Source organism: Arvicola amphibius, chromosome 5, assembly GCF_903992535.2.
Source record: "Arvicola amphibius chromosome 5, mArvAmp1.2, whole genome shotgun sequence".
NCBI lineage: Eukaryota > Metazoa > Chordata > Mammalia > Rodentia > Cricetidae > Arvicola > Arvicola amphibius.
Window position 1 is genome coordinate 80,799,807 of NC_052051.1, and position 25,243 is coordinate 80,825,049.

Consider the following 25,243-nt stretch of genomic DNA (forward strand, 5'->3'; position numbering starts at 1 on the left):
ATCACAAGGTAGTATGGTGTGTCATTAGTGCTACAAAATTTAGACATGGCAAGAAAGTTGACTTTTTTTTTTTACAAACTAGGATTTGAGCTATACCTTAAATTGCAGAAAAGGAAGCACAAGTAAAGACTGGGAAGAAATAAGCAAACACTCTTCTCTGCATTAAGAATGCCTAAAGCAGGAATGGTGTTCACAGACATCCTTGTACATTGAATATATACAGTTTTTTTACACTTTAAAAAAGACTGGGATTTAAGAAGATCCACCTGGACTATGGAAGACACATGTAGCTATGTGAAATTTGCTGAAATACTATGTTATTTGGCCAAAGGTATTTTTGCAAATGTCATAGTCACAAATAAGCTAATTTGGGGTTAAGTAAAAAGGAAAATTATTCACTTGGAAAATCTTATCAAAAATTCATTAAATCTAGATTAGAGATGTAGTGAGTCAATTTCAAACACTGGAGACATTCTCTTGCTGACCTTAAAAGTAATGGCCATGTTGAGAGCTACACAGCAAGATATAGTGGGTGTTTTGCATATTAATGGCTTGTCAGCATCCAGCAAGAAAACTGACCTCAGTCCTATAACAGCAAAGAACTAAAACCTGCAAGAACTTGAATGAGCTTGAAGAGGACACCTCACTCAACCCTACCACCAAGCTTCAGAGTGTAGCCCTGATACCAGTTGTGTGAGACAGTAGGTTTTTTTTCCCTTAGAAACTACGTTTGTGAAGATTAGTTACACAACAGAAAACCATGGAGAGCTCTCAAAAATCTTGTCTCAAAGCACAAGGATTATTTATGATCTATGAAAAACAAATAGATGATCCATTGAGTTCACAGAAGCTAATTTTGCCTCCTTTCCAAAGGCTAAATGCCAAAGAAATTGCTAATAGTTAAAATGTGATATCAGGGGTTCTGAAGCCAAGTAGGTGTATTTATTAAATGACGGGCTAGAGATACATAACTCATTAATAGTGTGTTTGGCTAGCTATGCAAGGTTCTGGGCTCATTCGTTAGCATTGTAAAGAAAAAAATGATGCCACCTTATTTTATATACAGTAGATGACAATACCTAAAAATAAGGTGTCACTACTTTAAAACTCAGTTATACTCCTTATTGTCTACATTTAAACTCAATGACACACGAGACCCTAACAATTTGACACCAGCATCACCTTTAACACACTTTACCTGAATCATTTGTGCCAATCCTTTTTTCACCTGGTTGTAGCACTCTCTTTTACACACACACCCTTATCACACACCCATTATCTATATTTTAATTAACTCGTCAAACATCCTGACTTATTGCTCAGTGTTCATGTTTCCATGCCCAGTCTCCACTGTCACTGCAAAAGGCAGATATATATGTATGGTGTATGTGTGTTTGTATATGAGAATTGTGCCACATACATAAAGATGGATTCCCCCAGAGCTGGAGTTACAGGTGAGTCCAACATTGGTTTCCCTGGAAGAGGAAGAAATGCTCTTCAGCCCTAAATCATCTCTCCACCCCCAAGTTGCACCTTTTTAGTAAAATGAATGTTACAGTACTTTAAGAAAAGCTTCCCTTGGGGCTGGGCCTGATGGTTCACGACAGCAATACCAGCATCAAGAGGCTGACAAAGGAGGACTTCAAGGCCAGCCTGGGCTATATAATAAATTTCAGACAACTTGGGCTGCATATTGGGGACTCCATTTTAAAAAACAAAACCGACCTGTTTTTCTGCAACATCTATATAGGGAGGTGGCAGGGCACTATTCTTATCCTTTTCCCAACAGAAAAAAGCATAACAGCGACAACACAAAATTATAACATCATACTATTGGCAGTCGTGAAATACCTCTAAGAACATATGCTGGTAGAAGCTGGAACCTAAGCTAGTCCATTACTCTGCTACCTGTTGGTAGTAAGCCTCAAACTTGAATAACAAATCAGTCATCTGAGACTTTCCTTAAAACTCAGCAGGGCATGGGGGAGGGAAGCCACAAGTGCTGAAAACTTCGATATTTAATACAATCCTTGGAGATGCCAATATCTGGGCTCTCCACCTAGGCCTTTAGACTGGAGCTGCCCACCAAGGTCCACTAGACACGTGCTGCTGTTCAGGCCCAGAAGGGAACACTTCTGGGCCTTAGCAGATGTGACTGATTTGTAAGTACACATCGCTTTCTAAATTTCGGAAGAAACTAAGTATCTACACCGATCATATATGCAGATCTTGACTGCTATTTTGTATTTGATACGTTAACCAGAGCGACTTTTTTATTCCTTACGTCACGACGCATTAGGAGTGGGACACGCTGACACTCCATTACGAAACTTGTAAACATAATGCCTCTCTTAGGTAGCTACGAAAGCACATCTTTATTGCACTACCGGGGGGGGAAAAAAAAAAAAAAAACAACTTACTTTTAAAAAGAAACCACCAGCCAGTCTTCTCACTTCGTGCTCAAGCTCCACCTAGTCTACTATTGCACTATCTCCCCTCTGGTTCCCAGGCTTGGAGATCACAGAGCACTACAGGATAACTAAAGGCAGTTTCCAGCTCCGAGAAGTAGCGGGAACGGATTGCCCCAAGCGTCTGCTGAAGGGAACTGGTAGGGAGCCACAGCTACACCCTGCGGGCTCCTCCTCCTGTCTCCAGAGGCGACCCCTCCCAAGATGGCGGACGGCGACGAGTAGCTTCCGCTTCCGGTGTGAGCGACCCGGCTGGGGGGGCAAGATGGCGGCGGCAATAGGGGTCCGCGGCCGGTGCGAGCTGCCGCCTCGCTCTGGCCCAGGTGGGCTTCTCAGCCTTTCTGCTTTGCTGAGCGTGGTGGCTCGAGGGGCATTGGCCAGCCACGCACTGGGTCGTCACGGAGGACGGGAAGATCCAGCAGCAGGTGCGGCCAGGGTACCCCTCTCTCCCCGTCAGGGGCATCCCGAGCCGGGCCCCTGGGGAGGCTCCGCGCGGTTCCGCCCCCAGCTTCGCCTCCCCATGGTCCCCGCGGGCCGCTCAACCCCGCGCCGCCCACTCCCCCGGTCTCCCTGCCCCGGCTCCACCGAGGGAAACCTGTCAGCCTTCCACCTTGGGGCCGCGCGCCGTCCCGGAATCGACCCTGGGGACCTGGACTTGAGCTGGGGGTTTAGGAATCACACAGGCATCGTTTAGTTCTTGCCTTGGGAGCCTGTGGGCCGGGTCCCGCGCGCCACCAGGTCTTCCCGAGGAAGTGGAGAGCAGGTGGCATGCCGGGGTGGCGCGAGTCCCAAGCCGGTTGACAGCAGGGTCGCTTTAGTGAATGATCAATCACTTAAAGCGACTCCTCCAATCTTCTCTCCCACCATGGTGGATTTGTTTAAGGATATGGTTGTTTTAGGCTGTGCCGTTAGCCAGGTCTCGGGCTCATTAAAGACAACCATTCTTGCTCCTTCCGAAGGAGATGCCAGAAGATGCCTCTGGTGGCGTTTGTCTGCATCATTCAGCTCTTAAGTGCCCTCTTTTCATTGCGTCTTTATTTTTCCATTGCTTCTTACCTAGTTCCTGTGGCCCAGCCGCGGCTTGGAGCATATGCAGTTTACTAGATTAATGTATGCTTGAACTGATTTTTAAAAGGACAGACTGCTTTTCTTATGTAACTTTCTGATGCCCGCATTTGCGCTTATACTGCTGATGGCTAGAGTACGTGTGTATGCTCGCGTGCTTACGTTCCACCACAGACTTGTAAACTTAATGACTTTCAGTGCTTGACAACAATCGGAAAACGTCCAGCAGACGTTTAAAAAGTCTGTATTCCATGCAATTGAAGCATGCTAACTAATGTTTTTAACTTAAAGTCACGTGAAATTAACTGACCCTTCGGGTTAACTGTAGAAACACTGAATCTAAACAAATATAATTTTAAAAAGTCGGCCCCTGTCTTTCCATTATACTGGTTTACTCACGTGTATTTATAACTGTCTCCCATTTTAAAAGGTTTCTTTTCCATGAATATTAAGCTCCAGCTTAATTTTCATTGAGCTCCAGCTGAGCCTTCAAAAGGTTCTCAGAAACCCTAGAAGATACAGTAAGGCAGTCTTGTTAGGCATAAGGTTAGAAATCTTGTATCCATTCGTGTTTTCATCTTTTGTTTGCTGTTGCTGGTTTTCTCTGAGGCCCTCATGAAGGGATGACATTGAATGAGTACTTACACTGCAATTTGGGGAGCTCTTCTCCTATTGGCTCTTTTTGCTATATTGTTTCTGGCCACAGCTATTTATACTCTATATGACATTGACTTCTCCTTCCCATTTTGGTTGTCCTGCCACTTGGCTGAAAAAGTAGCCCATCTGAAAAAGTGAAGGCTCATTGATGGATATGGATTGTTGATGTGCTGAATATGCAGTGGAGAAGTTAAATTGATTTGGCTTGTTAACAAATGCCATCCTTGCACACTGGATCTACATTTTAGAAGGAAAATCGAAGATTTTAATAACTTGCCTTCAGAAAAGGCCAAATCTTCTGACTGCCTAGTCATCCCTTCAGTAAGTAGTTAGGCTTAAAGTTTCAAAAGCAAGTCTTTTTATTTGTGTCTTTTTTTAATGACCCCTTTTCACTGACTTTTCCAATTCTTCTCTGCCCATTAAAAGTTGCAGCACTGATTTCTGGCAGCCAGGAAATTTTATTCTATAAAAAGTAAAGTTGCACCAACAGTGTAATGACTGGAAGGGTAGGTATAAGAGAATGGAGTTAATCTAAAGGGAAATCAGTACAAATAAATAAGATCGGAATTGGATTGGTGGGCACTTTTGTTTGGACTCCAAAAATTGCCTAACTCCTGTGTCCTTTCCTGGCAATAAACTTAATTCAGGTAAACCTAATAAACCTAGTTTTAGATTGCAGTCAGTGGTCACATTGGGTATATATTAGTACACAGATTGGGGATACTGTAGATTCGTTCGTAAATTCGAAACATAGTTAGGCCTCGTATATATACTGTACCTAAGCCTGGCATATGTAATTCCACTGCTTGGTTCTTGCTTTTTGTCACTCAGCCGAGACGCAGAAGTATGGTTTCAGTTTTTTAAAATGATCTACTATCAAGAAGGGGCTATGGGCAAACTGAAGTAGAAAATCTTAGTAAATTAGAGTGGCAAATGCCTCTCGGATTATTTGAATTCTTATATTTAAACTTTTTCTAATTATATGTAAGTCAGTATTTTCTACAGTATAGTCATTTTTTCACAGCAAATGTGAACATATTTATAGGAATTAATAATCAGAACTGGAGCCAGCTGTGGTGGCACACAACTTAATCCCAGCACTAGGAGGCAATGGCAGGTGGATCTAAGTTTTGAAGCCAGCCTGGTCTACTTATTTAGCAAGTTCTAGGCCAGCCAGATCTGTATAATGAGATCCTGTCCTCTCCAGGAAAAAAAAAAATCAGACTTACCCAAAGCGTATATTTAATTAGGGGCATTTCCATCATTGTAGTTAGTTTTAAGTACAGCATGGAGTCTTTACCAGGAGAAGTGCATATTCATTGGGTTTATATCTCAAGCTTAGCGCACCGTAAGATCAATACCCACCAGTTCAACACTGCAGGCTTGTGACTGGTGCAAGTGTAGACACCCTCTGTCCTTAGGTGGTTGAATTGGGGCTTCAGTCAGGCAGATCTACATTCCTGCAGTCAGCCTCTTCACAATAAAAAACTGGGTTGCTGCTGGCTACAGCAAGTGTCCAGTGCATGCCATGAAAACCAGTGTTTCTTTTCCACAATCCCTGCATTAGCTAAGAAGCCTACCTTCCTACCACTGAACTCCAGGAACGTACTCTAGGGAAGTCATGGGTTGTGAAGCAAATGCTCCATTTGCTATGTTTCTTCCACCATAGACAGACAAAGATTAAGAAAAGACTGCCCACAACTGCGAGCTTTTCTCAACTTTGGGTTCTGAGATACCTTTTCTTCATTCATTGCCCCTGTGCCTGGAAGAGAGAAAGAAGGTCTCATTGTCCTACCTGCTGCCCTGACCAAATATCCTTACAAAAACACCTAAGGGAGTTCACCACTCCATGTTACAGTCCATCAATAGGAACGTGCGGAGATGTCAGGGTAGCAGGAACTTAAGGCAACCAGTTTGAAGCAGTTACTCACATTACAACCATAGAGAGCAGTGAGTTAACAATATGGGCCAGTGCTCAGCTTACTTTCTCCACCTTTTTACAGTCCAGGCACCAAACCCATGGAATAGTGTTACCCACAGAGGATGGGTCTTCCCATCTTAAATAATAAAACCAAGACAGTTCCCCAGAGATGCCACTGGCTAATCATCTTTAGGTGTTTAAATGGGCTTCATAGTTAGGTTTAGTGGTACACATCTGTAATGCCAGCACTTGGATGTGAAGGCAGGATGGTCAGTAGTTTGTTATCCTTGTCAGTAGGTTATAGCAAGGTTTATGACCAGCCTGGGCTATGTAAGATCGTGTCTCTAACACAGACTTGCGCTCGTGACACACATGCACACACATTCACTTGGAAGAGGGATAGCAAGCATGCTTCAGCTACAGAATGCAGGCAAACTTTCTTCGTATCATAACTGGGGCTGTTGCTGGTTGGTTTTGTGAAGAATATGCTTCTAGACAAAATTTTCAGGTATTTCTTTTTTAATTAAAATATAATTACATCATTTTCCCTTTCGTTCCTTCAACCCCTTCCCATAATCCCTCTGCTCTCTCTTAATTCATGGCCCCTACTTCTTTAATTTCAGTTAAATACTTTTGTTGTTTAATTTTGATGTTCTTTGCTTAACGATAATGTAGCAGTTTTTTCTTTCCCTCCCTTCTTCTCTTCCTTCCTTTTTCTTGTTCTTTGTTTGTTTCTTGAGACAAAGTCTCATGTAGCCTAGGGCTTGCCTCAACATGAAAGTCTCATGTCAAGTAGACTTGCCTCGAAGTAAACTGTGTAACAGAGGCTTGTCTTGAACTCTATGATCATTCTGTTACCACCTTTCAAGTGTTGAGATAAGAATACCCATCAGGCCAAGGTTTTTTTTTCTTTTTTCTTCCCCCCCCCCCAAAAAAATACCTGCTAATAATAAGGAATGTTAAATTAATTTTTGATTAGCCTACAGACCCTCTGCAGTTCTCAGTATCCTATTTCTTTAGTTTTTGTGAGTTGTTTTTGTTTTGTTTTTCATTTGTTTTAGAAAGGTTCTCATGTATCTCAGCTAACTTCAGACCCATCATGTAGGATGACTTTGAGCTTTGAACTTTGTAACTGTAAGGTTTATAGGTGCATACTTCCATGCCTGGCTCATCTCCTATCAAGTGAACTCTTGAAATGTTCTAGCTAAGTCTCTGCCTTTAGGAAGAATCTCTGTTGTTACCCACTATCTCCACAGTGTAGCATTTTTTCTTGACCACTGTTTCCTTCTCCTCTAAAGTTAGAATCATCAAGTTTTTAAATTTAGTGGCAGGGAGTATTTTTCTGTGGGGAAGAATTCTTAAAGAAAACACTTACAAGGGCTAGAAAGATGGCTCAGTGAGGTGGCTCACTGTTAAGAGCACTGAACCGCTCTTCCAGAGGACCCAGGTTCAATTCCCAGCACCCACATGGCAACTAACAACTGTCTGTAACTCGAAATCTGACGCCCTCACAAAAACATACATGCAGGCAAAACATCAATGCAAATAAAATAAAAAATAATTATTTAAGGTAAAAAAACAATACATGTTACACTTAGTAACCTTTTTCATACATCTAATCAGTATCATTTAGTAGTGACAGTAATTATAAGCATATTTATCTACAGTAGCATGCATTTTGTGCTGTTTGAAGTACATACAACATTTTCTTCTACCATATTACCCCAGGAAGTGGAAGAATAGAAAGAAACATAAGAGCAAATGTGGAAATAAATGAATGCTCATCTAATCTGTTTTCTTTCCATTTAGATTATTTCAGCCAAGTATTTCATAGTACATTTAGGCTAGGTGACAATGAGAGAAGAGGGGACTCAATGTATGAGTTATTTGGTGACTATGTGATCATCTGCCTTCAGCCAAGCAGATGTCTAGGAAGCAACAGATGCTTTTCCTGCGCACAGTGAAGTTCCTCATGGTGCTGATGCGTGAAAGCTGATCCTTTTGGAAAGCATACATGCTAAGTGACTCTCAGCAGCTCTTGCCCAAAGAAGAGATACACCACATGGAGTTGACAAAGAGGCCAAAGTCCCTATGGCAACTGCTCTTTCGGTAGGTTAGAATTCGATGGGCTATTTGATTTTGGATCCAGTGGTGATTTAGGCAGATCTGAGAGGAGTTTTCACATGCCACAGTGACTCAGCTGAGTTTGGGTACTTCTTAGAAAGGAGATCACCTGATTATGGTGTACCCGGATATAACCCAAATTCTTCCACAACTTCTAACCTAACCCTTTCTTCTCTCTAGCCTTTATATAATCATCTGTCAGTACCTAACCCATCCTCCAGCATCACACCCACACACACTCACAACACACCCGCAGCCGCACGTTTTGCTCTGTTTGCTACAAGCATCCTAGGTATGTTATGTTCTCCCTTGCTTCTGTCCTCTGCACATGTAGCTCCACAACTTTGGTGTTATTTTTCTTTGTGTTTTCATAGCATGCTGAATTTCTTTCTGAAAGCCTTTACTGGCCCATGTACTGTCCATTTGCTTAATCTTTTTCTTTTTTGGTGGGGAGGTCTTTCAAGTCAGGGTTTTTTCTGTGTAACTGTCCTGGAACTCACTTGTAGACCAGACTGGCCTGGAACTCACAGAGATCCGCTGCTTCTGCCTCCCAAGTGCTGGGATTAAAGGTATGTGCCATTCGCTTGTCTTCGTGTCCTTTGGACACTCACTGCAGTGGTCCCCAAGAGGGTCTGAGTACATCCACCTCCACCACTGCAGTCCCCCTCCCTTGCTGTCAGAGCTACAGGTGTAACCCTTGATCAGCTATTGTGAATAAGCGTATGAGTGGATTCCACTTCTGGACATTTACAGTTGCCCTTTATGAAGCTGGTGTTCACTAGTTTGATTATCATCTGGAAACAGCCTTTTGGAAGTCTCAGACTTGTGGAAATTTTTTGAAAGATACAAGTTGATTCAGTTGATGAGCCCTTCAGCTCTCAGGCCTGTGGAATAAATGAGGACTGTTACCTCAGAGAACCACTCTTGCCTGGCTGCTGTTGATCAGGTTATGCCTCTGTAGGGATAACATCCTCTCTTTCACTAGGGTTACACACAAAGATCAAACTTTATTGCCCAGACATGTAATATGTCAAGAAGCAATAGAAAAACAGTGACAAGAAAAGTAAGAAGAGAATGAGAAAGCCAGGCAGTGTAGACACGGGCTGACAGCTACACTGCTGAGCAGGGGTTACAATCAGCTGTGGGCCCAGCAGCTGTTGTAGTTTGGAAGCAAACAGAAGGCATGCTGACAGTGAGGAATATGAGGTCTTTGCCGAGAGAGCCAAGGTCAAATATTAGCTCAGATTTGCACTCTGGAATATGGAGAACAGTACCTGTGTCTCAGTGATACTCCCTGATAGCAAAAGCTAAAACAAGCAGAGCTCCTGTGTGTGTGGTTCTGCAGCAGATAACTCAAAGATTCATATGTGTACTCTTTTTTTGTTCTCTTAAAGGCCAATCCAGTCAGCAGCCTTTATCCCTACAGCTCTCATAAGGACACCCAGGACTTCCCCTCATTGCCACACTCACTCTGAGTGACCTTTTAGCAGCCCAGTGGCCTCCTCCTACCTTACTGAACTGTTTACGTTCATGATTGCCAAAACACAGACTCTATTTTTCTCTTCTGAGCCCCTTGGCCATGACTTTTGTTCTTTCTGCTTGATCCCCCTTTCCTTGATGACTTTTACTGGCTGGTGTGCTGTCTTGCTCCTACCTGATGGTCTCATGCAGCCTCATGCCATAAAATTTGGCCTGTTTGAAGCCTTCCAGATCTCAATCTGAGCTCCATGTCTCCTGGGGTCTCCACTCAGAATGGCATCACATGTACACATGCCTTAAACCCACCCCACCCCAGATCTCTTCCATTCACCAGATTGCTGAGGACACAAAAAAAACCGAAGACTGGTGTTTCTTGACTCTTTCATTCTTCTACTTCATACCCAGCCTGAAAATAAGCTGCCACTGTTACTATCCAAAGTGCTCCCAGTCCAGCCATGTGTTTCCACTTCACTTCTGTAGCCCTAGTCCAGCCTAGCTCTGCCTCCATCCTGCTCTGCTGACAGTTCTTAGCTGTCTTCCCACTTCTCTTGTGCCCTAGATGGTCTGTCTGTTCCCCCCAGAATCACTGAAAATATTTTGTTTTTTTTTTTTTTTTTTAACACATGTGCCACATCAGTCACTCTCAGATAGGAAGATAGTAGGGAATCAGAGGAACATGAGAGCATTGGTTTTCCACATCACACATGAAGATGAATAGCTAGGTTCTGCTATAGCTTACAAGGCCTGAGAGACCAGAGGCCTGCTCACCTCTCCAGCCTCAGGTCCCACTGTCAATCTTAGGGTGATGTACTGGGTTTCAGCCTTCAAAGCTGAAATAGTCTTTGGGGCTATTCAAACCTAGCAAGTTTCTGGCCTTTGGACCGCCCCTCTACAGGGATGCCATCGTAGCTCAGCTTGCCTCTTTTTCAGGTCTGGCTCAGATGGCATCTCTTACATTACTAAAACATTTCTTCCAACATTGTCTACTTCCTCTGCTTTATTCTTCATAGCACTCACTGCTGGCGCTATATTATAGCATTTATGTTTTATTTCCTGTCCACTCAAGAAGACACCAGCTTTGTCCTTTTCAATGAAGTAACCTCAGAACTGAAAACAGTGCCCGGCACATGGTCTGCACTCACGAGTACTGAATAGGTGAGAAAAGCATGTTTGCATACAGTATTTTTACCTGCAGGTATCACGTGTCAGCACACTCATAGGCCACCGTCATTTTACTGCTCTAGACAGGGAAGGTGTGTTTACTTGAAGTGACAAAGGGTTTCCTTGATTCCTGTTACAAATGAAAAGCTTGGACAAGCTAAATCCTAAGAGCCAGTATTTCTGAATAAGAATTGTACGAGGTTCCCTGGCCACATCACAATGAGTGTTCTTCCTCAAAGTTCTTTGTATTTGCAAACACTTAGAATTTCTCTTGTAAACAGACAACTGGAACATTTTGTCTGATGACTAACTTGCTAGCTTAAAACCACAATAAAGTAAAAGCTTCCTTCTTGGTTAAGACTTGATAGTAACCAGTTGAATGAGTATTCTATAGTATTTATCCAGTGCTCTTGGCAGGCTTTTAGAGTCTTCAGGTTTTTTTTGTTTTTTTTGTTTTGTTTTGTTTTTTTTTTTTTTGTTTTTTTTTTGTTTTTTTTTGTTTTTGTTTTTTTTTCTGTCAAATAATGCTATGGCAAGTGAGTGTGTCCTCTTTGTATCCTGCCTAGAGTATTTGTAAGGTGAATTCTTAGAAATGGAGTTAACTGGTTTAAAGAATGTGTTACTCTAATTTCCCTAGGTATTGGCAAACTTATCATGTTAAGGAGTATGTCAGTATATGAAATGTTTTGATTGTTTTGGCTCTTACTCTTTTGTCGTCTTTTGAGGGTCACACCACCCCAGCTCCCAAGTAAATTATACACAGAGGCTTATCTTAGTTATGAAATGTCCAGCCTCGCTTGGCTTGTTTTCTAGCCAGTTTCCTAATCTAAATTATCCTGACTCTTAAATATTGAATTGTCTATCTTTTTAACCTCTGGACTTTTATCTTTTCTTACTTCTACATATCTTACTTTTCACTCTCCGTGACTGCCTGTATAGCTGGGTGCCTGGCCCCCAATGCCCTCTCTCCTTGTTCTTGCTCCTCCCCTCCCCTTCTCCAGATTTCTCCTTCTATTTATACTTTTCTGCCTGCCAGTCCCACCTATCTTTGCTCCTGCCTCACTATTGGCCATTCAGCTCTTTATTAGGACCATCAGGGTGTTTAGACAGGCAAAGAATCACAGCTTCACAGAGTTAAACAATGCAAGCATAAACAAAAAGTCACAAGCATTAAAATAATATTCCCCAACAGTTGAAAATGCCCAACACTAGTTGGGATGTGCAAAACCTTTGTCATAATTTCACTTCAGGAAAAGACCATGCATTGCTCTGAGTTAAACAGCACTGTAGCATCAGTAAGAGTGACAAGCAAAAAGCCACCTTCAGTTGCATCTTCATGTCTTCCCAGAAAAATTACACTTTTATCATTAATGTGTGTTTCCTACTTGTATGGCAGTAAAAAGAAAGCATCACATTGGTTTCATCCCCTGACCAGTGGGTTAGTAATGATATTAACTAATCCAGTTACTCTCTTAGGATGGTGATTTCCAGCATAAAACTAGCCAAGTTATCCCAGGCCATTTCCGTTCACCTCAGTAACAGTATGGCCAGCATCTCGCCCTGATGTAGTGTCTTTTCTGGGATTTGAGTAACCCAGTTATTGCACTAAGAATTTTAGAGCTCAAACGTGGTAATTATATCTAGCTTAGTGAGTGCTTATATTATTTTCTATTGTTTGCTGTTTAGAAGGAGAAAGAAGGAAGAAGAAGACCACAAACTTAATGGTTTAAAACAACCTAAACTTATTGCCCTCCAGTTAATAAGGCTAGAAGTCAACCTGAGACTCACAGGCATAGTCCAGAGGACAGCAGCCTGTGCATCTTTCTGGAGGCTCTGGGCAATGCCCACCTTTTCGAATGCCTGTGGCTGCCAGTATTCTATGGCTCTTAGCATTGTATCTTCAAAATCAGCAGCAGTGCATGCCTCTGACTTTGTTTTCTTTCCTTGTCTGTCTCTCTGCGGCCTACCGTGTGTGTGTGTGTGCCATGCACATGTGCACACTCTCCCTCTTCTATATAAATTTCGCAGTACCCCACCTGATATCCAAGCTGTGATCTCTGTCCTAATTAAGACAGACTGATTAGCAACAATTCATCTGGTTAACATCTTAATTCTCATTTGCCATACAGCATAATGTATTCACAAGATTAGGGATCTGAGCATGAGTTTGGCTATTATTTTACCTGCTGTATTTGTTCAGTACTTATTTACTGCTTGAATTAAAGTCACATTTGAGTTACATATAAAACAGCTATCTATAAACAGCAATTGAGAGGAAGAGGCAGGGAAAATCAGGGGTTTCACATTTGACTCAGCTACATAGGAGTTTGAGACCAGCCTGTTCTCAAAAGAAGAAAACAGTAACAACAGAATCAGCTACATTGCTTTCATACATGTTGACAAAGAGCTTCTTGACAAATACATGGAGAAATAATGCATGACTCTTGTCATCTCATCCAACATTTTAGTTTCTTTCTTGGAGAGTTACAATAGTCTAGCTGAAAGTATATTGTTTATATATTTTCCCTGTGTCATAAATTCTAATCCCGCTGTTGAAAGGGTGAAGCCTGGAGAAATCCTGGAACTAACCAGCCAGCCTGGCCCTAATCAGTGTCCTTAAGAGAGAGTGTCTCCCCTCTAAAAGGAAAAAAAAGGAGAATGGCTGTCTTGGGGAATAGCCTTCCCACTGTGGCACATGCACACAACATGTACCACACCCACATATGCACAAATGTGTGTAAGTTTTCATGCTTATAGCCAGGAGCCTAAGTAGAGCTGGATTGATATTTCGAACTTGCAGTTCTCTGAACTTGAAAGAAGGTGAAAGTCCATCATGGCTTAACTTGAAGGGTAGTTGGGTGGAGAGTATTGACAGCGGGACCTGCCTGTCTCAGCCCATCCCCTTAAAACTCATCCTGACTGCCATGGTATGACCACAGCTGGCAGCACAGGTGCAAAGGTTCCTTGGCCAGTTCTGTTGAACAATGGCAAGAAATTAGACTTCAGATACGATTTAAGAAAGGAAAGGTTCCAGAAAAGACATTTAGCTGGTATTTTGGAGTCCTTCTCCTTGGACAAGAACTGCCTATATGATACTAAGAGAAAGCTACCCTCCAGACATTGAACTTTACTTGTTATTGCAGTTTAGGGGTTTAAAAATTTAAATAAACAAAATTATTCTCTAGTATGCTCGTTTGATGTTACAAAGATAACATGACGTATAGGTAGACTTTTCATATAAATTTAAGCAATATGCACTCACTGTTGGAAAGACAGGAAACACAAAATTAAGATAATCACCTGCAGTTCATTAACTAGAGCCATAGTTTTAAAATATTGTATATAAACTATCAAATTAAATTGAGGCAGGAGAAATATTTTTAAGTATAAAGAATGGCCAATATAAAGCCCACAAAAGATTGAGATTAAATGTATTCCTGTGTTCCTCAGGCTTATGGAAATTCACTGTTGGTAGAAATTTCAGTTGATTAAACGTTTTGAAAAATGTTAGCAAAAACCATGAAGTGTATTCCCTCTGACTTAGACATTCTCTTCAAAGAGAAGAACTTATCTGGACTGCTGTCCCAAGAACATGTGTGGAAGGATGCTCATCACAGTTTTGTTTTTTTTAAAGAAAAATAATGAATAACCTAAATTTTAGGAATAAAGTAGGCTTGTTAACCCTGAGCTAGGTTAACCTTGAGAGGTTGAGGTAGGGAGAGCATGAGTTCAAAGCTAGTCTGCTCACATGGTAACAACCTGTCCTCAAAACAAAATATTAACCACTAAAATTGATGTTGAACTAGAGATACAGTTGGCAAAATGCTTGTGTTCCATCCCCACACTGCATAATTGTGGTATGATAACCCACCCCTGTAATTCTAGCACTTGGGAGGTGGGTCAGAATTTCAAGGTCATCCTCAGTTTAACAGAGACTCTGTGTCAAAAATAAATTGGCAGATTTGGTTGTGCACGCCTTCAATCCCCCAATTGGGAGGCAGAAGCAGGTGGATCTCTGAGTTGGAGCCAGCCTGGACTGCAAGGGCTAGACACAATGAACCCTGTTTTCAAATAACCGATAAACAAATAAATAAAAATATATCAGAATTTGGAAGAGGGTCTTCATAAATAACATGCTTTCCTTCAGTCCTAGAGCCACAGCAGGAGTACGAGTGCAACGGCACATGAATATAATCCCAACACTGGGAAAGCAGAAATAGAAATCTTGCTGGCTCGTCTATCTAGATGAGTTACTGAGAGACTGACTGTATCAAAACTTCAGGTGGAGAACAGCTGAGCAGGGCACCTCTGGCCTTTGTGCATGTATGAGTACACACACACACACACACACACACAAATAAAAAATAAAAATAAATAAAATACATACATACATACATAACATACATACATACATGATGGGGTGATAGCTTGGTCAGAAGTGCTTACTGTTCAAATATGAGAACCTAATTCAGTCCCCACCACCCACACAAAAAGCCAGTAGTAGCACATGCTTCTCATCCCAGGACTGTAGACATTCCAGAGCAGAAACAGGAGGCTCTCTGCAGCTTGTTGGCTAGCCCGGCTAGCCTAATTTGCAAGTCCCAAGTTCTGCTAAGAGATCCTGTCCTCAAAATACAAGGTGGCTATTACATGAAGAGTGATAGATGAAGCTGGCCTTTGGTCTTCACGTGCACATGAACACAAACACACATGCCTGTATATACACATAATAAGGAGATAAGATTAATGATCCAACTGTATTTACTGGGAGAGACTTTCAATGGAATGGTCAGGAAAGGACTCAGTGCACTAGATATTATTCCCATTTAAAAAATTAGTCAGGCAGTGGTGGCACACGTCTATAATCCCAGCACTCACGGAGGCATGGGCAGGTGGATCTCTGTGATTGCAAGACCAGACCAATCCACAGAGCGAGTTCCAGGACAGCCAGAGCTACATAGAGAAACCCTCTCGAACTCCAGCCCCCTATTCCTATTCACCTAGTTTTTAGACAGGGTCCCTTCCCAGACCTGGTTGTTTGCTGCTGACATGCCCCAAGGATTCACATGTCACCACTCCCAGCTTTCTCCATGTAGGTTCTGGGGCTTGAGTTCAGGCCCACATGCTTACATTGTTCTGATGGAGTCATCTCTTTAGAACCAGAAGAAGCTTTTAGCTGCAACTGTGGAAAACATCCTTGCTCCAAGCAAGTAAAGATTAGATGGGCAAATTGAAAATGTGCCAATCTCATTCATTTTAATAGTAGAATTTTTCACAGACGTATAAGTCAGGCTGATAAAAATGTGTAGAGGTAGTGTTTAAAAGTTGGAAGGACCTAGAAGTCATCTAATTGGGTCTTTTAAGCTGATAGACAGGGAAGTACCTCAGGCAGTTTGATTCAGTTAGTCAAGGACATACAGTCAGGGCATACTTGTTCTGACCTCTGGAGGGCTAGCCACTGTACCTTCAGTGGAACATCGAGCAAGTGTGGCAGTAAGACAGTGTCCTCAAATAGCCAGCATTGTGTTGACTACATACCATACATCTCAACATATTACACACCAACAGTAGAAAGAGAAGTACAAATGGCAGTTAAAGAGTGTAATGCCTGATGATACAGGAGCATGTGTGCCTATAATGCTTGATGATACAGGAGCATGTGTGCATGTAATGCCTGATGATACAGGAGTATGTGTGCATGTAATGCCTGACAGTACAGGAGCATGTGTGCATGTAATGCTTGATGATACAGGAGTATGTGTACCTGTAATGCCTGACGATACAGGAGTATGTGTGAGTGTAATGCCTGATGATACAGGAGCATGTGTGCCTGTAATGCCTGACGATACAGGAGTGTGTACACATGTAATGCTTGATGATAACAGGAGTATACAGTCTAATGTTAATCAAGAGGAGGATGGTTGGCTTCACAAAAAAAAATGGTTTTTGGTTCAGTCATCTAGCCCCTGTCAAGTATGTGCCGGGGGTATAGGAAGCACCATGGTGCAAAATCACAAGAGTCTGGTTTTAGTTGAGATTTCTATGGCTGTGATAGAAACTTGGGGAGGAAACTTGAGGGGAAAGTGTTTATTTCATCTTAAGACTTTGAGCTAACAGTCCATCAGTGAGAGAAGTCAAGGCAGGAATTTAAGCAAGGCAGGAGCTGAAGCAGAAACCATGGAGAATTGCCTATTTGTTGGCTTGGTCCTCATGAATTCTGCAGTCTATTTGTAATAGCATCCAGGACCACCCATGCAGGGACACACCACCCACATTGGACTGGGCCCTCCCACATCAATCACTAATTAGGAAAATGCCCTACAGCCCCATCTTATGACGGCATTTTCTCAGTTGGGGTTCCCTCCTCTCAGATGAAGCTATCTTGAGTCAGGCTGGCCAAAGAAGACAAAAAAAAAAAAAAAAAAAAAAAAAAAAAAAAAAAAGAGCAGGCAGCATAGGACTCTTTAAAGAGCCGGAAGATACCCTGGCAGGGTCTTTTAAAATCAGGTCAAGTTGGACCAGTGAAATGACTTAGTGGCCTGACACTTGAATTCAATCCCCAGCACCCACATAATGGAATGGAAGAACTTTTAACTTCCACTTATGGGGCACATGTGTGCACTCCTCCATCCTTAATTAATTAAAATGTAATAAAGATTAGGGAAATGTTTGATATAACATGTTTCTGGCATATTGGACAAACTGCACGTGCTGCACGTATGGTTTGTCCCAGGGTGTAAATAAAGGTAGGTTTTTGTGCTGCTTCAGCCCCATTGTCAGGCCCCTGGAATGCAAGCTGGCTGGTCCCCAGTGGCTCAGACAGGAGTTCTGGATTAGTCTCTGTAGTCCCACCTGACCTCACCTGGAAAATCCTGTCTCAGAAATAACCGTATGAGTAATAGAAAGAAGGCACTGGCCAGATCTTGCGGTGGAGGAGAGGGAAGCCAGCCATGTAACTGTGATAAAGAAGGAAAGCATGGGTCCTGGCCAGGAAAACCTAGAGGTAGACAGCAGTGGAGCCAGATTAGCTTCATGTGGAGGTGAAATGAGAGTGTCTTAAGAGGTTTCAGTGTGATAGTCTTAATGTAAATAACTTAAAATTCTGAATTAAAAATATTCTGCTTCAAATTATTAACTCAAAGGGAATATTTTTATGAGTGTATCGTTACTGTAGGATATTATTAATCAGTTTTCACACTGCTGCTAGAACACGTCTCCATGTACTTTCATATATTAAAGTGAATACCAGTGAAGAGGTTAGAAAAATCACTATGTATGAATTAACATCACTACAGAAATGTGTCATTTCCTGCTATAAATGACCACTGACAGTTGATTGGCTCAAACTTGCCTTCCTAGAACATCAAACATGTTTGTACCCTAAGTTGGTTATTGTGTTTAAGATGTTCACCCTTATCTAACTTGGCAGTGGATCAATTTCCATCTGTTGCAGTATGGTTTACTGAATCCGCCATCTTAGGGCCCTGATTGGAGATCAGACATTCACAATGTCTGGATTCAGGGCTGAAGAGATGGCTTAGCAGTCTTCCAGATGACCCAGGTTTCAATTCCCAACACCCACGTGGTTCACAGCCATCTGTGTCTCCAGTTCCAGGATATTCAGCATCCTAACTCACATAGACATACATGCAGGCAAAACACCAATGTACATAATAAAAATAAATCATTTATAAAAGTCTTGGTTCATTAGAGAAAGCAACAAGAGAAATCTATAAAAGTACACTTAATAGGAGTAAAACATTTACTACTGTTTTATATTATTGGGTGAATTGCCTGGCATATTTTGTCTTCTTTGGTGAAGTGGAACCTGTAGGCCCAGAGAATGCATCTTTCCCTTTCACAGAATTAAGTCCACAGTTACATTTCAAATGCCAGCTCCGTTTTTCCCTGCAGTATAATTTCTCTAAATATAGTTCATATTTCTTTTCTTAAAAAAGGGCAGATGAAAACGATTCTGCCTTTTCTTTGTGATTCGGGGCCTATGAGCATCTTTTGCACTGTCAGGAAATGGAAATTGGTGGTATTGGTGGTTTCTTTTTTGAGACAGTAAAATGTAGCCCAGACTGGCCTCAAACTCATAATAATCTTGCCTCATGCTCTTGAGTATTATGATTAAACTTCCTCTCTCTGATACCTCTAGGTTTTGATTCTGAAGGTTTTTAAATGCTTTAGATTATGCCATTGTATCATTCCTTTCCCCACTGCACAGAGAGAGCATAGGAGTATATAATTCTAAGTGTTCAGTCAGTGGGCCAGGCCTATAGAGACTTTCTAAGCACATGGGCAAGTGTATGCTCTGGTATTTACAAGACCGGTAAGCAGACACTCGTTTATAATTTTCTGAGGAAAGGTAATCAAAAGGAGAGGTTTCTATGCTTGGCACTATATACCAAGATAATTGCCATAACATTTTAGAATTTAAGACCTTGAAATCACTGCAATAAAAATATGTGTCAGGTCATAAGTCTTCCCTTGCTAAACCTTTATCTGGCAAAGATCCATACCATTTGCTGTCACCTCAAAAAGAGAAACCCAGCTGTCGGCTACCCTTTCTGTCAGCTAATAATTTTATCCTGGTGTCTCTGCATCTTCACCAGACCCTTTACTGCATCTTCACTGCATCCAGGGAAATGCAGCACACTTCCCTCACAGTAAACTGTGAGGAGGAGTCTGGTACAACCGTGTCTGTGCCAGCACTTCTAAGTCTAAAAGTGAGAATATTCTTCCTCTAGCTCTGAAATGTTAAGTCTTCATCTGTCTTATTATTCCTGCAAGTCCTTCAGATAGCGGGTAAACAATGGGCTTGGGTGTTTGAGACAGAAGGACTGTTTCCCCTACTTCCTGTCTCTCTTGGTTCTTGATTTTCTGGAAACTCCATTGAATAGCTGCAGCTTGATGTCCAGGCAAATTGCAAGTAAACAAGCATTCTTTGCTTCCTATGCAAAGCTTTTTATACTCAGGCCGCAGGCTATAGCTTTTACATTTTCTTTTTGTTCCATTCCATAGGACAATGTCCCTCTCTATTGCTTTATAGATAAGATTAGGTATCTGAAATCCGTTCAGCTAAAAATGTGGTGAGTGTCTTGTATATAGGTTCGTCTCCCTGTTTCAGAGTACCTCAGTTTCCTGGGGTTTGTTTTGCTAAGTGAAAGATCATGTAGTAACAGGGAACATGTTGGTGTTTGTTGTAGATAACCCTGAAAAAGTGAGAGCAATCTCTAAGCCTACTGCCAGTATGTGGGGTTCATCTTCCTACATCTGCAACCACATAGTCAGAGAACCCACACTAAGTAATAAATCTTATATCATCTTTGATTTATGACTTCTCCAAATGGCCTTACAAAAATGTATTTTTGATATCTTCTCTTTTTTATCACTTCCACATCTATTCAGATATGAAACGTGCTGTCAAAACTAGGCAGTCTGGTTTTTGTTTTGTTTTGTTTTTGCTATTACAGGTATGAAAAATATTTAGAGGAAATTATTTTATTATTTGATGTGGGATTCCCCTCTGTATGCTGTGAATATGTTTTATTGCTATTGATTAATAATGAAGCTGCTTTCTGCCAATGGCTTAACAGAGTAAAGCAAAGTAGAAAATCCAAACAGATGTAGAGGGAGAGTAGGCAGAGTCAGAGAGATGTGGTCGCCAGAGGAGAAAGACACCCGGAGCTTTACCAATAGACCACAAGCCTCGTGGTAAAATATAAAATAATAGAAATGGGTTAATTTAAGATGTAAGAGCTTAAGCTATTGGCAAAACAGTATTGCAAATAATATAGATTCTGTGTGATTATTGGGTCTGGGCAGCCAGGAAGGAAAGAGCAGTCTCTGCCTACAATTATTTGTTACCAAGTGCTTCTCTTCCTTAGTTTACTCAAGGCGCTGAAAATGAACCCTAAAACTCTGCATGCTGAGCTCACTGAGCAGCCCCTCCCGCCCACATTCAGTCACCTCCACCTACATGCAATCACTGTTGATATGCTCTGTAAAGTTACTGAGCAACTGGCACAAACTAGAATTGTGATAGGACAGAAGTTGAAATCATTAAATGGAACTTTATTAGTCTAAATAGACATTAATGAAATGGGAGTTTAATTTACTTATTTATTGCTTTCTTGTAGGTGGATTCACCAATGAACTTGAAGCATCCCCATGACTTAGTCATATTAATGAGACAAGAAACGACAGTTAACTACCTCAAAGAATTAGAGGTGAGGCAACTGGACATATGATGCATAGCTGAAACGTCTGCCTCTTAAGAGCTGATCATGTTCAAAGAACTAGAACATTTCATTAAGCCCAGTTCCTATGACTTTTATAGGAATACAGTTTAGATCTTGCTTTGAGGTGGGGTCTTCAAAACAATTTCTCAAATTACTTTGTCAAAGTGGAGTGTATGTGTGTCTGTGGTGTGTGTGTGTGTGTGTCTGTGGTGTGTGTGTGTGTGTTACCAATTAATTTGCCCCACACAGTTTTACACATGTATGTAATACATATTGACTACTCCCACACCCCACCTCCCTACTACCTCTGTCTACACTCATTCTCTCCATGAAAGTGATTTGAGTAATGGAGGAACAGAATATCATAGTGGCGGTATCAACCTAATTCTCCACTTTTCCTAGAATAGGGTCTGTATCATTGCTCCCATCCCCACCCCAGTATGTGCTAGGATGCTCTCTGGAGAAGACTGTGCTCTCTGGTATGGTCTGAGAAGAGTTGGGGGGAAATAGGAAACAGAAGAAAGGAGCTGGACATGGTTGCTCACATTTGAATCTCAGCACTCCAAAGACAAAGAAGCAAATAAATGTCTGTGACTTTGAGGTTAGCTTGGTCTATATAGAGTTCCAGGATTATGCAGAAAGACCTTGTCTCAAAAAGAAGAAAGAAAAAGAAGTGGGAGGAAGAAACCAGGCAGGTAGCGCACACCTACTATCCTAGCTCTTGAGTCCCAAGCCATTCCAGTGTGCATGGAGAGTTACTGTATCCAAAACAGAAAAAGTTCTCATGAAATCTAAAAGTTATCATTTCCATTCATTCTGAAGAAGTAAAAACTAGGGTACACATAAAATAAAAATAAATAAATGAAAATCTAGGGTCTCACCTGTGGTCTTTTCTTGTGGTTAAGTCAAAAAGTCTTAACCAGTTTGTACCATGAATGCATGAAAGTTATGAAAAAATAAAATACGAGTTTTGTTTAATGAATAAACCAAGCAGCATTTTAGACACTGATTTTTACCATCTATATCTATGAGCTGGGTTTGCTCAATAGCGTGCAATAATTGGAAAAACTAAATTCCCCCCATAAACTATCTACTTGAAAGTTATAATGTAAATTATATCTCAATCTTAAGGAAACTAAGTTATAGAAAAAGTCACATGCCAAATGAGAGAAAGTATTGGGAGTAAGCAGGAGGAAATTGTGTGGAGTGGAGTGCTGTACAGGAAGGGACCCTAAGAACCGGCTCAGTTTAGCCAGAAGAACTAAAACAAGACCCGCTCGGGTTCTCAAGGCAGACACAGCAGAACTAGAGGCAGAAGACTCGTGACTTGTTCTTTCTTTTTTTGGTTTGGGGAAATTTTGTTATTTTTCTCACTTAGTTTGCTTTCTATTAAAAGCAACATGACTTCCCCTCCAAACTTGGGAAGGAAAGGGTTTATTTGGCTTGTGCATCCACATCACAGTCCATCGTGAAAGGAAGTCAGGGTGGGAAGCTGGAGGCAGGAACTGAAGCAGAAACCATGGAAGAACATGGCTTACTGGCTCATGGTCAGTGCCCCCAGAACTGCCTGCCCAGGACTGGCACCTCTCTTAGTGTGCTGGGCTCTCACCAATCATTTTAACAAAGAAAGTGCTCCCACAGACTTGCCTGTGGACCAGTCTGATGGAGGCATTTTCTCAGTTAAGGTTCCCACTCCCAGATAACCTTGTGTCAAGTTGTCAAAAGAGGGGAGAAAAAAACCCACTTCACTAGTACAGTCTTGGCACTGAACCCAGAGTACACGGGCAAACCCCACACTCCTGAGCTGTGTCTGTGCTCCAGTGGCTTACCTCTTAACTTGAAAGTCAGATCCCGTTAAAGGAAGTCAGTAATTCATTGTCACCACACTAAGCCCTGAATTTCATTGAGATAAATTCAGACTGGTACCTCTATTAGCATATACTTGTCTATAGATATTTAATTTGTGTGCAGGAAAAGGGAAAGAAAGGCTTTGGTACCTGTGAACTTTTACCCACAGGTATAGTGTTCTTAGAACATAGAGCTCAGTGTTGCAATATTTTAAAATAAATCTCTCACCCTGCTACTACCAGCTTTGTCACTTACAACTTTGGAAACATTGATATTTTTCTACTAATATCAGGAATACAACAGTAGATTTCTTTGTAGGGTTTCATGTTTTGAAGCATGACCTGTTTTTTTCTCATAATGATCAAATAAATGGTCATGGTTCAAAAGTTTTTACTTTTACATGCTAAAGACATTGTGTCTACTTACTGCTGTTACTTTTTTAGTGACATAAATAAAAGAATCGAGTTTAATGATAGATAGGGGAACATGCAATTAATTCATCCAATGAGTGACATACAAAGGAGGCGCACTAGATCCACCCTATTTGGAATAAGTTTAGTGTAGGAATTCATGCTTACTTCATACAGACAGGAGTGACTGATGAGATACAAATACAGATACCAAGTGAATGGTCACGCCGAAAAGCAGTGGAAGCGCCACGTGAAAGCCGAAGGGGACAGAAACACTAGTGGGGACCACAGTCACCAACAGGCTATAGTGTCCGTGTTTCAGCTCTTGGAGCTAAGACACTGACTGTGCTCTGGGTGGGTGAAGGGACAGGAGCAGGCTTACTTCTTCAATATGGGTAGAGTCAAATTCCACTCTTACAGAGGATCTGAGGAGAAAATTGCCTAAAGGTCAGGTAAAGGCTGGCAATACAGAAGAAAACAAGTCGTCGAGCATTTCCCATTCTATCCCTCTCATAGTCCCCCCCAAATTTCTCCCTTCCAACTTCACGTTTGTTTGTTCGTTTTGATAACCTACTAAGTCCAGGTAGGTTATCAGTATGCTCATGGGTGTGAGACTATCCACTGGAAGAGGAAGGAAACCCACCATGGACCATATCCTCAGTAAAGAGTGACTCTCCCTCCCCAGCAACAACCCACTGCCATAGCTCCTCAATATAAGGTAGGAGGACCCTCTCCATGATGGGATTCTGGTGCCTCAATGTGCAGGGATCACAGCTCTCCTCCCCATCCACTGGCTCTTCCATTCTTCCTGCCTGCTCTTCTGCCATGTCCTTGACCCTTGGTGTGGCGAGTATTGATACTGATGTTTCACTTAGGACTGAGCACTGAGGCTGTTTTCTCAGCACCTTGTACGTGTCTCCACTGAGTGCTACCCACTGACCAAGGCTGACAGTAGCCCCGGCCTAACTGCACTGGAAGCTGGGCCAACGGGCCAGTGGGATTCTGATGCAAACAAGGATTTAAAATTGGATTTCAAAAGGAGGGAAGAAAGACACAGTTGGGTTAGGTATTTGATATTAAGAGATTGTTATTTTAAATATATGGCAATGACGTGATAGTTTTATGTTTCTAAGTTATTTTCTTTTAGAAATAAAAATATATACTGATTAAAAAAATTAAAATGGGGGGAGGGGGTAGTCACTGGAGAGATGGCTCAGCAGTAAGAGTATTGCTGCTCTTCCAGAAGACCAGGGTTGAATTTCTGGCATTCACATGGTGGCTCACAACTGTCTGTAACTCCAGGAGGTCCAGTGCCCTTTTCTACCCTCTCTGGGCAGCATGCATGAATGTGGCACACACACACACACACACACACACACACACATGCCCACATAAAATAAAAATAAATGAATCTTTAAAAAAAATCTCAGTGCTATTCTCAGAAAGATAGAAACCCATTGGAGAACAGCCAAGCAATATGAATGAACTGGGCAAGATGGCCCAGTAGGTTGAAGTGCTTGCCACTTGGGCCTGAATTGATACTGGATTTGATTGCCACATACATGCCAGGAAAGGCACTTATGTACACATAATAATAATAATAAATAAAATGCAAAATTTTTAAGTAAAAAAAAAGTTCTGAAAAACAATCACATGTCTACTCATCATTCCATTGACCAAAGAAAATCACATGGCTAAGCTTAGGAAAAGTGGGTTGAAAGGAGCGCATTGGGAACAGATCGTAAGATATAGAACATGCTCTTTTTAATAAGAAAATCTCTTTCTTAAAATACTTATGCTTATGTTTTAATTGTGTGTGTGTGTGTGTGTGTGCGTGCATGTGTGTCTTTATTGGAAGGTATC

The 25,243-nt window shown here is 41.6% G+C and overlaps 1 protein-coding gene across 1 annotated transcript in view; it reads left to right on the forward strand.

Moving 5' to 3' along the window:
- The first annotated feature begins 2,733 nt into the window (after positions 1-2,733).
- Positions 2,734-25,243, forward strand: part of Ttc17 (tetratricopeptide repeat domain 17) — a 117,554-nt gene continuing 95,044 nt past the window's right edge. The window contains 3 exon segments of the mRNA XM_038329916.2: positions 2,734-2,850; positions 2,852-2,893; positions 21,021-21,110. Of these exon segments, the coding sequence (XP_038185844.1) occupies positions 2,734-2,850; positions 2,852-2,893; positions 21,021-21,110 (249 nt within the window).